At 45.7% G+C, this 14,368-nt stretch overlaps 1 protein-coding gene across 1 annotated transcript in view; it reads right to left on the bottom strand.

The window, feature by feature from the left end:
* The window catches only part of LOC308281033 (uncharacterized protein), a 20,386-nt gene extending 12,301 nt beyond the window's left edge, over positions 1 to 8,085 (bottom strand). The window contains exons 1-4 of the mRNA XM_080721090.1: positions 7,890 to 8,085; positions 5,689 to 6,156; positions 1,916 to 4,116; positions 571 to 787 (exon numbers count right to left, since the gene is read on the bottom strand). Of these exons, the coding sequence (XP_080577216.1) occupies positions 571 to 787; positions 1,916 to 4,116; positions 5,689 to 6,156; positions 7,890 to 7,944 (2,941 nt within the window). The 5' untranslated portion in view covers positions 7,945 to 8,085. The remainder of the gene's footprint in view (positions 1 to 570; positions 788 to 1,915; positions 4,117 to 5,688; positions 6,157 to 7,889) is intronic.
* Positions 8,086 to 14,368: the final 6,283 nt, after the last annotated feature.

Below are 14,368 nucleotides of genomic sequence, written 5' to 3'. Positions count from 1 at the left end.
CCTGCCACCAGCCATCAAAAAGTGTGATTCTCTACCCTCCTTCAAAACCGCCACCAACGAGCATCTGTCTGCACTTTACAACTGGACCTGGACAAGACTTCTAGCTTCAGCTTGCCCAAAGAAATTACACCCCCACTGTTTTCCTGTACTTTTACCACTCCTAGTCCTCCTAGTAGACCTACTGATGATTTCCTGTATAGTATTGTATATCTTTATATGTCTTGATGAAATAAATAAACTGATGAAATAAATACACAGGGCCATTGGAGATTTAATTTTTGCAAGGACCCTGTTTTATTGATGTCACACGCACATTGCTTAACACCCATGCTCTTTCCTATATCAATGCTGCTGGTGTGACACTACAGCTTTTGTAAAAGTTGTTGAGGAGTGAATTTAAGGGTTGTTGATGCGTGCTCCTGCTCAAAAAGATTCGGGATGGCGTGTACCCACGTGACACGCAACAACACTGCACAGGACAACAATGGTGTTTTTTGCAAACTGTTAATAAAGTAACCAATCAATCAATCAATCAATCTATATCCTATCTCACATACACACACACTGTACCTTTGAGGGCTGCAGGCTGGTCCGGTACGATGTAGAACTTTGGCATGACCCGGGTGACTGCGGAGCTCCAGTCTGGTGAGGAGGGAGGAGAGCTGGACGTTGTGCCCTCTGGAAGAGTGCTCCTACTGGGGTACAAGTCTGCCATGGGTGGGGCCGGCCCTGGAGGACTGCTGGTGGCGGTTGTGGCCGCGGCCGCGAGAGAGGGAGTGTTTGGGCGCTGTGAAGAGCAAGTGGGGGAAATTAACATTTATAATACATTTACTAAAGCAGTGCTTCTCAAACTAAGAGAGGATTTTTACGTCTCTAGCAATGATTCTCAACCATTTTAATTTCAAGGACCCCCAGTTTGACATGCAGTCGCCTAAGGACCCATGTAATGGTATTTCTATCTCTGGAATGTCAATTTATATTGTAAAAGCAATGCTAATTTAACTCAGAGAGTGTACAAATGGACCCAAATGGACTCCATTTGATTCCATTTGTACCATGAGTTACATACCCATAAGGTTCCATTTGGTTCCTAAGTATCATTTAGTGGGGTCCCCAGATCCCACTTTGAGAACCAATGTACTAAAGTAGGCTACTGTACTTCTGTGCACATACATATATCGTCTTCGTCGGGTGGAAACCTCATATCTCTAAAACTGTTGCTTTTCACGATTCAAATTCAAAAACTGCAAAACTGCAAGTATTTGGCAGCTTTAGTTATATAACAAGTTACTATGCAGATTTAGATTATAATTACAAGAGACATACAATTAAACCCTGTTTTATACTTTGGCTATCTGAAAATAGTCAACTCTACAAGCTCGTGAGCTTGGAGATCTGTAGATTTTTGAAAAGGTTTGACATTTTATTTTAAGTACTTTAACTTCAAGTGGTTAAATTACTTAGGTGCCGGCTACACGGAGCTGGATATTTCTGAAGCTAGACATTTGCTAGACATTTTTTTGTGCGGTTGGGGCTTGGATAAGCTGGATATTTTGTCCGCGAAGCTGGATATTTTTGAAACCGGATAAACAAGTGGAGACATTGAAAAATATCCGATTCACTGGATCCGTGTAGACATGGAACCCGGATATCTCTGAAGACTTGTGTGTGTGCTTGTCCTCCTAGTGGAGGTCTGGGGACTCAGATTATTTTAGACCTAGATATCTTTGTCGTGTGGACCTAGATATTTTTCTATGTGGATATCTGAAAAACCGGGATATATATATAAATATCCAGCTCCGTCTGGCCTAGGCCTTAAGAGTCATTTCTACATTGTGGTATTGCTACTTTCCTTAACCCATTAAAACCGGGACAGCCTCAGGTCTTAATCAAGTAAAAAATAAAAAATAAGTACTTCTTCCATGGCTGGTGTTGAAGAGGCCATTGTTGTCTCTCCTCCTCCTCGTCCTCCAGTGTGCTGTTCAGGCTGCGTGGTGGCAGGGGGGCCATGTGAGGACAGAGCAGTGTGGGTGGTGGTGACATAGTCGGGCGATTGTTTGCGTCTCGGACGCGCGGTTGTCGTGGAGCGGGTAGTAGAGGCCTGCGTTTTTTGAGTTGTCGGACGCATGCGTTCAGACGTGTGCTTTTGTGTCTGTGCCGTTACAGAGGGCAGGTGGGTTGTTGGCACGTTGTTGTTGTTGGGTTTGTAGGTATCGCCGTGGCTTGGGCGCGTGGGTGGTGACGTGGAAGGGGTGGAAGGGTGCGGAAAGGGTGCTCCGGTGATCAGAGAGCTGTCGGCCTGGGTAGGGGACGTGGTGTGGGGTCTCTCAGTGGAGGTCGGGGGTGCGGATGATTGTGTGGATGCGTCACCGCCGTGCGTAACAGCAGGCGGGGAAGACACGTGCGGAGCATCGTGGGTGGGTGAATGACTTGGCACCGCCGTGTGTGTATGGGAGACCTCCAGTGAGAGTGTAGAATCGAACGTAGACGCTTTGGTGTTTGTTGGCGTCCCTCGAGTAGACTCTTCGCTCTCTATGACGTCGGCCTTGCTGCCGTTTATGGCATTAAGGTCAGATGATGAGAAGACGTGGTCTGGAGACTCTGTGGAGACGGCAACATCCCCCTGAGTGGGCATCAGTGCCGTGGTGGTCGGTGGAGCAGTTTCTCCGGAACTTGCAGTCCAGGCGTGGTCTTTAGTGTCATCCTGGCTGCTTGTGGAGGAAAACTCCTTATGGTTCAAGGTGTTTGGGGTTGTGTGCAGCTGATCGCTCGAGTCTCTTGTGTCGGTGTGTGCATGTCGCGTTTCTGCTGCTCGCGTCACCGGGCTGCTTGTCCTCGTGTGCAGGGTGGGTGTGTGGGAGGACGGGGATGGTGTGTGTTGTCTTTGTGGAGAGTCTGTTTGGCTGTGTGCACTGACTGGGTGCATGGGGGAAACATGGGGTGTGTCGTTTGTGTTTTCAGGTTTGCCAGAAGGCACAAATCCATCCGTTTGATTCGACGTGACGTCCGGCCCCACGGGCGTGGACGAGTCCACTGGACTAATATTTTGACGAGGGGACACCGCCGCCCCGGGCTCAGAGACAGCGTCCGTCTCTGAGCCGTGTGTGGGAGCCGCTGACTGGTTAATCCAGCGCGGCGCCTGGGAAAAGGGCACGGCCGTAACGCAGATATCGGCATCCGCGCCACTCGAGTCGTTTCTCCGCGGTTTGCTTTCCGCGTCGTTGGCAACTATATCAGTTGTGTCCGCTAGAGTCATGGCAGGCTGAAGTGCATCTGTACTCCTCTGACTCCTCCAGGTGGGGGACTGGCTCTGCGCTGGCGGATGCCCACCGCCAAGCCCCTCACGTGGGGTCTGGGGGGTGCCGCTCTCCCCAGGCCTCGTTGGAGAACTGGAGGTCAGGAGAGGAGATGGCTGAGAGCGAGATGGGGGGCTAAAGCTGTCCACGGCAGGGTCTGTTTGAGGTGTGTGTGTGGTCACACGTTTGTCTCTGTGTTTACCCGTACGAATGTCCGTACTTGTGTGTGTGTTTGCAGCTGTATCGACAGCTGCATCTGTCACTGTGTGCGAGCTCTGCCCGCGAGAGAGCGTGCCTGCGTCCAACATGTGCGGCGCGTAAGAGGGCGCTACTGTGCTTGGTATGCGAGAGGGCGCGCCTGCAGTCAGTGCATGTTGTGTGTGAAAGTATACATGTGTGCTGCTGTGGCCCTCGGTGACGCGAGCGGCCCCAGACGCATCCGCTCCATTGTCTGGTTCTTCCTGAGGAAGAGGGGGAGTTTCCCTATCAGTCGGCCCAGCCGCGGTGAGCCCTGGCCGGGGAGAGGAGGAGGAGGAGGAGGAGGAGGAGGGCGGCCATGGCCGCGGCCCCAGGCCCTGGCGATCCTGGAGGGAGGGAGCAGAGACGAACTTTGGTGGCACCGAGCTCCGCCCCGGCCCCAGAGAGAGGCGACCTGTGGCCCCCTCTTCTGCCCCACTTCCAGCTTCCTGCCCCTGCTGGGTAGCGGCGGGCGTCCCGCTTGTAAACACGGTGCCTGTCTGAGACGGCGGGGCTGAGGTGGTGGAGAGATGCTGCTCTCGTCTCCACCGGAGCGCCGAGGAATTCCTCACAACTTCCTGGACTGGACAAACGACACAGATAGAGGGAGGGTGAAAGTGGAAAAAACAACATGAGATTTCTCTCTCACACTCCACACACACAAGCGCACAAGCACGTACACACACACAAACACACACACCAAAACAATGTGATAAGAATTTTCCAAGGCCCACTGACAGATTTACAGCTCTCTCACACACGCGGTTGGAACAATAGTTTTGCCATGGTTCTGACCCGGCCCCACCCAACCTAATCAAAGTCCTCCGCACCACTACAGTGGAGCATTGCTGTCATTCATTCCGCCTTCTACTCTAAACAACAAAACCCCATGTTGGCCACAACTTTTCGTATTGCATCCAAGAAGATCACATAACATACTGTGGGTCACAAGTAATTACAAGAACCCCTCTTGAGGGATCCAGCCCTCACTTAGGTCACTAACTTCACTCCCAAAACATACTTAAGAGTCCAGGAATCCTCGTGACCCGGGCTGTCAAACAAGGTTAATGAGCAGTTAAGGTTATTGGCTCAATGACTCCTGACTGGATAATTGGGTAACGTTATTGACAGGAGAAGACTAACAAGATAGATTCTGAATCTCGTACCACCCAAATTTAGAACAAACATGGGAAAATCGACTCAACTGCAAATGTGGAATGGCCTGACACCACGCATTAAAGGATGTGTATCACACTAGCCTCTTTCAAGACTATCAGGAGACCACAAGGGGAGGTGAAGGTGAATTCCCATCGAAAGGAGGCGTCGTGCCGACATTTTTCCTTTTCTCATTAGTACACTTGTTGATGACATGAATTGAATACACGGGACGACATTAGAAACAAGTCTCTGGGACTTTTTTTGTGTTATCCTTTCAGCCTGAAGGCCCATTCCCTCTGGGCCAGCTACAGATAAAAAAATATCTGTCTCCATTGTGGATGAGACTGGACCACCATCCACTTGAATGGAGCCAGATATTTGTTATCTGGCCCAGTGGCAATCAGGCCTAGAATTATTGAATGCTTTAACCAGTGAAAAATAGCAGATATACAAGCTCACAGCGCGGCACCGAGTGCCGCGCTGCAAGCTTGTAGATCTGCTATTTTTGAAAAAGTCACAAAGATTTTTGCAAATCTTTGAATATATGTATTTTCAAAGCGAACGTTTGTAACTCAAATTTTGCTTCTGGGTGGTCCCTGGAACTAAATATTTTGAGATGCGGGTCTGTGGCCAAATACATATCATTTTGGGGGTCCTTCACATGAAAAAGGTTTGAGAACCGCTGACATAGTAGTCTCTCGATAACAGACTAACTGAGCTCCAGTTAAGTGAAAAGGAACTTTTCTTTGACGATGGCTGGCCAGATTGCTGACATAGAAACGTGGGTTTTTCAACAAAAAAAACCTTAGAACGATTCAAAAGTCACTTAGAATCGAATCGGGTCAAAATTCAAATTTTCAGGTTTAAAAAAAAATAGCAGATCTACAAGCTTGCTGTGAAAATAATTATACACAATAATGTGTACACGTTCTAAATGGGTTAATGTCTGTTTACTTCTCTCTGACTGATAAAGTAGTCAATCGATCAATTCTCTCACCATAATAGGCCAACTGAACAACAACAATGTGTGAAGTAGAGGGTCCGGCTCCTCCTCCTCTCGTGCCGGTCAGGGCGGCGGTGTCTCTGTCACAGCCAGACAGCACGGCGGCCTGCCCGCTCTTCTCCAGAACCACTTCTTCTTCGCCCCGGTCCCAGACGCAGCGCACCCCGATGCGTGGTGCAGCACCATCACCACCACCACCAACGGCACCGTCCACCCACCATGACACCAACTTCAAATGTACCGTTTGAGTGGCGGGGACGTGGATCACCCAGGTGCAAAGTGTCTCCAGCGGAGGGGTGATGACGTTCTCTGTCTGGTTGTGTGTGGACGTGAACGTGGTGGTGGTGTTTGGCGTTCCTGCTATCCCTGGTAGAGTGAGACTGATGTGTCCACTGGGCCGGGCCGGGTCCAAGGGGACGGTACCACCGCACTGCAGGTCGGATGATGAGGCCAATGTTTTACCTGAGGGTGGGAGAGGGAAAAAAAAGAAAGTTGGGCAGAAACCTCTAATATCTCCATGTTCTACCTTTCTGTTTTTTTCTGTCACACAAAAAGCATCAAAAGTAGCAGATCCACAAGCTCGAAGTGTGGCGTGAAGCGACGCATTTTGAGCTTGTAGATCATTTTGAATTTGAATCCTAAAAAGGAACAGCTTTGGACATATCACATACAGCAGGGGTCTTCAACAGGTTGTCCGGGACCCCTAGGGGGTCCTCAGAGTTACTACAGGGGGTCCTCCAAATCTTTGTGTGATAGAAACTTTTTTTCAAATTTTCTATAGTAACGATTTGAACCCCTAGCAACTAGCGTCCATATTCTGAGAACTTTAGCCAAAAATAGCAGATCTAAAAGCTCACAATGCCTCGCGCTGCGAGGCGTTGTGAGCTTGTAAATCGGCTATTTTCGGAAAAGAGGTTTGGTGTAGAGGGGGAAAAGAGCAGACTAGTAAAAGTGGAAGGTCAAGTTTATTAAGTATTGACGGTTCAAGTGGTTAAATATCTGAAAACACAAATTGACATGAATCCAAAATACACTGATGATTGTGCTGTCAAACAATGAAACTATATGGAATCTATGAAAAGGTTGTGGGGGTCCCTGCTTCATCTCTCTCTCAACTAAGGGGTCCTTGGCCTGAAAACGTTGACAACTCCTGTTGTAGATCTTCTGCTTTTGATCATTTTGAATTTGAGTCCTGAAAAGGAACAGTTTTGGACATATCACATACAGTATGAGGTGGGTCGGATGGGCCAATATTCTACCTGAGGGGGAGAGAAGTAATTTAATGAGATGGTTGGTTTGGGGTAGCCAGCCACTAGCCACCCCCGGCCCATGGCAATTTGAACTTGCGTGGAAGAGGAACCACCCCAACCTCTTCAATATGGCTTTCCCCAGCTAACTGCACACACTCCTGTCTCACCGTTTCACTGTTTTTATTGATACTATTCCATAGTTTTAATTTCTTTCTTATTTCTTGGTTTTTCACTAATAAAGTAAATTTTATTTTGTTGTTCCCCCCCCCCCCCCCCCCCCCCCGCACTATATACATTTGAGATATTATTATATTATTATATTACATTCACTACAGTAACAGTCAGTTCCCCACACATTTAACCACTTTAACCTGGTGGTCCTATTTTGGGAATTTTGGTCATAGGCGGAAATATTCCAAATTATCCTTGGATCAAGACTATCATAGATGTATTTCATCAAGTCTGACTTTTGCTTTCATATAGGCCTACATTTTGCTTTCGTATCAGAGATATGAAAGTAAAAGTCAGACTGGATCAAATACATCTCTGAAGGCCAATTCAAAATGTAAAAAAATATAGGCCTAGGCTATAGGCTATATCAAGCTCAACAGATTATGAGAAATAAAATAACATGAATGTTTGAAATGAGATGATCTCTAGAACAGTGATGATCTCTAGACCAGTGATGATCACTAGACCAGTGGTTCTAAAAGTGGGGTCCAGGGACCCCCTAGGGTTCCTTGGGGGGGGGTCCACTCTGTAACTGAGTATGGAGTCATTTGGTTCCATCTGATTCTCAGATGTATAATGGGGGTCCTTGGAAATGAAAACACCGATCTGACTATAGCCTAGAAACTACTGGGAGAGGAAACACCCACCTTCAACAGCCTATAATTTAAGACATTCTGAGAACATGATCATGTCCAGCGACAACAATCCCCTTACCTTTTGCGATGATAATGATGATAAAGCGTAATAACAGATATACGTGGAGCTGCATTTCTTCCAATCCTCAGACATTTCAGTAACGAGTAATCCTAAATCCACGCAAAATGTTCCGCGTTCCGCGTTGATCCGTGCGAGAATAGAATAATAAGCCCAGAGAAACAACACACGCAGAATGAAAGCTCCGATTTGTCCCGTCCAGCTCCGCAGTGGAGAGAGACAGACAGACAGACAGACAGACGCGTCAGAAAGTTTCCTTCATCATTTCCTTCTAACGGAAATCACAATGTTGTCAGGGACAACACAGCGGCCAGCATGTTAACCCAAATTAGAAGCACGTGTTTCTGTAGTAGTACCAGTCAGCGTGTGTGTGTGTGTGTGTGTGTGTGTGTGTGTGTGTGTGTGTGTGTGTGTGTGTGTGTGTGTGAGTATGTGTGTGTGTGTGTGTGTGTGTGTGTGTGTGTGTGTGTGTGTGTGTGTGTGTGTGTGTGTGTGTGTGTGTGCGTGCGTGCGTGCGTGCGTGTGTGTGTGTGTGTGTGTGTGTGCGTGTGTGTGTGTGGGCATATTCTGCATCTAGCTTGAGGCAAGAGACACAAATTCAGAGTGAACATTTGAACTGAAATCTTTGCTTCTGGGGGGTCCCTGGAGGCTGGAACAAAATATTTTGAAATGGGGGTCCGCGGTTCAAATACATTTTGGGGGTCCTTGACATGACAAAGTTTGAGAACCCTAACCCATAAGCTTTTCAGAAAACTGTTAGGATTTAGAAAGATGTGTAGAATCGGCCTATATCAGTGGTTCTCAAACTTTGTCATCTCAAAATATTTTGTTCCAGGGACCCCCAGGCCAGAAGCAAAGATTTGAGTCGGGTCTTGCCTTAAGCTAGATGCAGAATAGATACACGCGTCTGAGAGAGTGCGTGTGGGCATAGGGAGAGAGAGAGATGGGGTGTCACTATAGACAGGGAGGAGATGCTGACATTGAATTAATAAATTATGCACAGTTCTGGTTGTGTTCTTAAAGTAGTAGCTAGTTCACCCCCATAATTAGCCTATATTTTTCTATTGATGGAGACTTGAGTTCAATAATATTTTTAGACTTGTGTTGCATTCCTATAGATCCTAGACAATAATTTGATTACAATACATTTACAGCCATTGAATCCGGACGGAATCAATGGGGGTAAATTTATAGCCTATAATCAAATCTTTGTCCTAGGAATGCAACAAATACAACAATAAAATTATTGAACTCAAGTCTCCATGAGTAGGCTAATCATTAGAAAAAGAGTCATTTTGGGGGTTTATGGAGTTTCACATTTCTTTATTCCACTATTCGTGACAACATAATTTGTTTTGACTATGTTTTTGTTCCACTTTAATTTGCTTTGGCATTGCATAACCTTATCATGCCAATGAGAGAGAGAAAGAGAGAGAGAGAGAAATATAGGCTATTTCAAATAGCCTAGACAGAACAAGAGAGAGGGAGAGAGCTATATTATTATTTACTCCCTAACTGGCTGCACTTGTAAAACGAGATGAACGGATCCAGTTGTCACGACGGGGGTCTGTATTTACACACTTCATAAAGACGGGACATCATTACCTGTGGAAACAGGACAACATCAAAGGGCGAGCCACTTCATTAGTGCCTTCATCATATTTAAACCCCTCACTGTCTGACTGTGCAGGAAGCATAGGGTTCATGGCGCCTAAGCTACACAACTCGGACCTTGTAGGCTACTCAGGGGTCCATAAGTCTTCTCTTCTGGGGTCCCTGGAAACAAAAGCATTTCAGATGGGGCTCCAAGCCAAATATATAATGTTTTTTATTAGACCACAGACCACATGAGTGTCCACTTGCACACTTAACTCTCAGAGTACAACCCCATAAGGGTCCATTTGGTTCCATTTTTACACTCCCAGAGTTACAGCCCAGGGTCCATTTGTTTCCTAGAAATCAATTTAAATGTAATTCAGAGGAGTTTTATTGGCATGAGAAAACATGCCTTTACTTTGCCAAAGCAAGTGTCAAAATATAAGGGGAATAGGCTATATCTACAGTTGGAGGGGTACGGCATTGTAAACAGAGCTATAAAAAGCTGCATTTTTCCACAAAACGGTTGCATACAAAAACACTCCCCATTTAAAATGTGTTTAAAGGTATAGGTCTAGAGGTCACTCATGGTTTCTAGTCCTTGGTGGTTGTATTCCATTCTCTTGTATCACATCAGTTCACAAATCTTGCTGCTGTGTTTGCACATCGTTGTATTTCTACCAGTAGGTATGGGAGTTTTTTGTCGTTGGTCGTTCACCGTGCTCAGATATTCTGCCAATGTGTATTCTCTTTTTAGTGCTAGATAGCGTTCCATTTTGCTTTGGTTTTAGGTAGTCCCTTTCCAGTATGTCAGCTAGCTTTCTCTTTCTTTTTTTCTTTTTCTTTAAAGATTAGTTTTTGGGCTTTTATGCCTTTAATGATAGGACAGTAGACTGACAGGAAATGGGGGGAGAGATGGGGAGAGACACGCGGCAAAAGGTCACCCGGATCGGGAATTGAACCAGCGACGCCGCCAGGCATCCGTGCCTATGTGGCAATGCCTAAGTGGCCTGGACCAGTAGGCCAGCAGGCGCCCCCTCTTTCTTTTCTTATAATCTGGTTTAGTCCAATGGGTTTTCCGTCTGATAGTTGTGCTTGTGTTTCAGGGGCCTGGGCCAGCTGACTGAGGGGGCCTTCCTGTAGGTTTGCTCTATGGTTGAAGGCTATGCATACAGTATATCAATCACTTCACCCCACTTTGTGAGCAACCACTCAACAAAGTAAATTTAGTTTCCATCAAAAATTGAATAGAAATCACACCCAATGTGAAGTGAGCGGTGGTCGTGCTTGCACATCTTCAATTGGTAATTGGTGATGTAATACAGGCTACACACACACGCACATTGCTATGGCAAAACGCTGAGGAAAACACATTGCTATGGCAAAACGCTGAGGAAAAGTGGCTACAGATAGGTCTAGGATGTAATTGGTGATGTAATATGGCGTTTTGTAATATGTAATATGGCTACGCACACACAACGTAATATGGCTACGCACACACACATATTGCTATGGCAAAACGCTGAGGAAAAGTGGCTATTTAGAGAGAAAGAGCAGCTTCAACTCTAGAGAGAAAAGCAAAACATATTAGTATATCATGTTTAAACCAATAATTCGGATTAAATAATTATTGGTTTTAACATTATACTAATGTAGAATACAATACTAGAGCATACATTTGTTTTGTTTTTCTCTCAAGAGTTTAAGCTGCACGTTTGCATTGAACTGGGTTTGGCCAATGCTGGGTTTGGCCAAGTTTGGCCAATGCTTGGACAAACTTTTTTTTTGCCAGACCCAGGGGGTCGGCCTACAAAAGGCTTTGTCGGTGTGTCGGTCGGTCGGTCCCTCTTTTCCTCAGTGTGCCTGTGTTTGCCTCTGACTGCTCATCTGCCCCTCCCTTCCCTTGCTCGGCTGATTGCCTTGAGTGCCGTCACCTGTACAGGACCAGCTGAGTTGAGTTGGCTGACGAGCTGCTGACACTATAAATTCCTCAGCCCAGCTACAAGCTCAGAAACATTTCCAGCTGCTCAGCCTATACAATCCTGTGTGTTCATGTGTTAGTTCTGTCTGTCTATCACCCCCCCCCCTTCCCCATGGATCAACACCTTATCGTGGTGGGGAGGTTTGCGTGCCTTAAGGATCCCACGAGCTATACCAGCTGGAGTCTTGCACTCCTGCCAGCGTCACGCTTGCCGGACAGGTCAAAGGAGAGAGGCCAGACTAAGATTGATCCACCCCCCCCCCCCTTCCTTGCATTCTGATTTTCATTGCGGGTCTGGCAGAACCAGGTGACCTGGTCTAGTTTTTTTACAGACTGTGGGTAGACCATGGTTGTGTTTAGGTTTCTTATGTCATGTTTAGGATGACATTTGTATGATGCCCCCAGGGGGCCAGAGGAAAGACTGCAGGTCCACAATGGGACACACCTGAAATTAGACCTACACCTATAATTAGACCAACCCTCTGTGTGTCTTTGTTTCATTACACCCTAAAGGAGCAAGCCAACACGCGCTGGTGTGTACTTTTAATGTCTCTAGACCAAACAATAAAAGCTGTCTACCTAACCTCCTTGAGGTCCCCACTAAGTACCGTACCTGGGGGTGGAATGCACTCCCCAATACAGAGAAGCCCCCACCCTCCCAATCTGGAACGTCATTCCGCAGTTTTTATTGCTTAGCATTGATGCATTATAATCCGCTTATGACCCTTTATAAGATTTTTCTCAAACAAAAGTTCATGGACACGTTCTTGAATAATGACTGAAATATTATGAGCAGAGCATTTTTGAGTGATCTTGAGAATTCCTCTTACTTAATCCAGCCTTATATTAAACTGATAAATAGATGTGTAACTTATGAGTGAGCAGACACACCCTGTTATGGGCACATTTCCTAATAATGAAAACTAAGGCAATCCGGTACACTTCCCTTTCTTGAGAAGGAGAAGTGCCCTTTTCTGTGAATGTTTTTGACCTCATACTTCCCAGTAGAAACTGCTGACAACTACAGTTTAGATCAATGTTGATTTCTCACTCAGCAGTAAACAAACCAACATAAAGTTTAAGTATATAGAGGGTATCTATACTTTTTTAAGATTTGTTTTTGGGCTTTTATGCCTTTATTGGATATGACAGTAGACTGACAGGAAATGGGGGGGAGAGATGGGGAGCGACACGCTGCAAAGGTCGTCCGGATCGGGAATCGCACTGGCGACGCCGCCAGGCATCCATGCCTATGTGGCAATGCCTAAGTGGTTTGCGCCTGGACCAGTAGGCCAGCGGGCGGCGGGCGCCCCGCTATCTACACATTTCTAAAGTAAAACTGTGAGGAGTTTTTAATTCCTCTAAATGCCAAATTAAACATTGGCCAAATTGTCAAATATTACAGGCAGAAATTGTTCACAACGCCTCTCATATTTTTAACATGATTCTATTTTCACAATAGAACCATGTTATACAAAATGTAATGCAATGTAATACAATAAAGAATTCAAAGTGACACAGACAGACAGGCAGACGGGTACATCATTTAATGTGATAATGGGTGGGTATAACTGTTATGGCGTTACCTGAGGGGCATACGTTCCCAATGGGCATCGTTTAGATTTCATCCCTTGTTAATTTTAACTTCACTCTCGTCTAAATTGTAACTTTTATATTTCTTTGTCTTTTATTAGATCTGCATTCTTGTTTGAAACTAAGCTGCTCTATAAATAAAGATTATACATGAGTATGGCTCGGCTTGGATGCGGTAAGTAGCTACTGGGAGCTGGTGGTACTGTAGGTGTGGCGCTCCACCTCAGTATTCCATCTCCTAGGGATCTAGAGAATTGTAACAGGGATTGACTCCTGCATTCTCGACTGATACCAACAATAAGCCTCTCAGACCCACTTTCTTCTTATTATTATTATCATCATCATCATTTCCAACAGGTATCAGCCTAGTATACTGTATTACAATTAAATAACATGGGCTAAAATGTAATAACATAGCATTTATTGTCAGTAACGCAATAATATCCAGTGATCAGGTCAAGAAGGCAGTAGTAGACATCAAAACAAAATCAAAAACATGAACTAGATCTCTCCTCCTCTCTCTCTCGCTTGCTGGCGGTCGTGGCGGAAATAATGAGCGAATATAGATGAAAAGTTAGCATAATTCATTACATTGGTTAAATCAACAGTAGGAGTATAATATAACATGAAGAGGCAACCCACAATCCATGTTACCCAGTAGCCTTATAGCCTAACGTGCTGCCATGTTGCACAGGTCATTCTGAAGATGGTTTGTACTGCTCACACCTGCTCCCAGTCAGATGGTTGTCACAGGTGAGCTTGATGACGAACTCCAGCCCTCCTGACGTTGTACAGCACTTATGTATGAGGGTTCCCTGTCTCAGGCTCTTCTTGCAAGATCCCAGGAGGTCGTCGTGGTACATGTCATCGTCCCACACCTCCACTCTCACAAACTCGCGTGTGTCCACCTTGAAAACAATCAGTTGAACCTTGTTTAAAAAAGAATGCATATATATATATATATATATATATGTGTATAATAGTTGGAATACAAGAACGCTCAGCCGGGGTCAAATCCGGCGAGTTCGGAGCGGTCGCCAGCAGGTATTCCTAAACGTAACCTCAAACTATGCCTAACCCTAATCTTATCCATAAACCTAACCCCAGAAAAACTAATACAAGAACCAGAGGGGGCAAGCGGTCCGCTTTTTTCAGAGCGGACGGTCATTTATTGACGTCACACGCCTCTAGAAGCTACTTTAGAATGAAAGGATGTCAGCAGATCTAATGGTAGGAAAACAAAAACTATGTTTTCTAGTCTTAATTACATTAACATTGTTACTTAAGATTTTATTTTCTAGTTTAATAT

This window comes from Nannobrachium achirus, assembly GCF_963921795.1.
Source record: "Nannobrachium achirus genome assembly, chromosome: 3".
Taxonomy (NCBI): Eukaryota; Metazoa; Chordata; class Actinopteri; order Myctophiformes; family Myctophidae; genus Nannobrachium; species Nannobrachium achirus.
The sequence above is the reverse complement of the archived record's forward strand: the minus strand, read 5'-3'. Positions and strand labels throughout refer to the sequence as shown.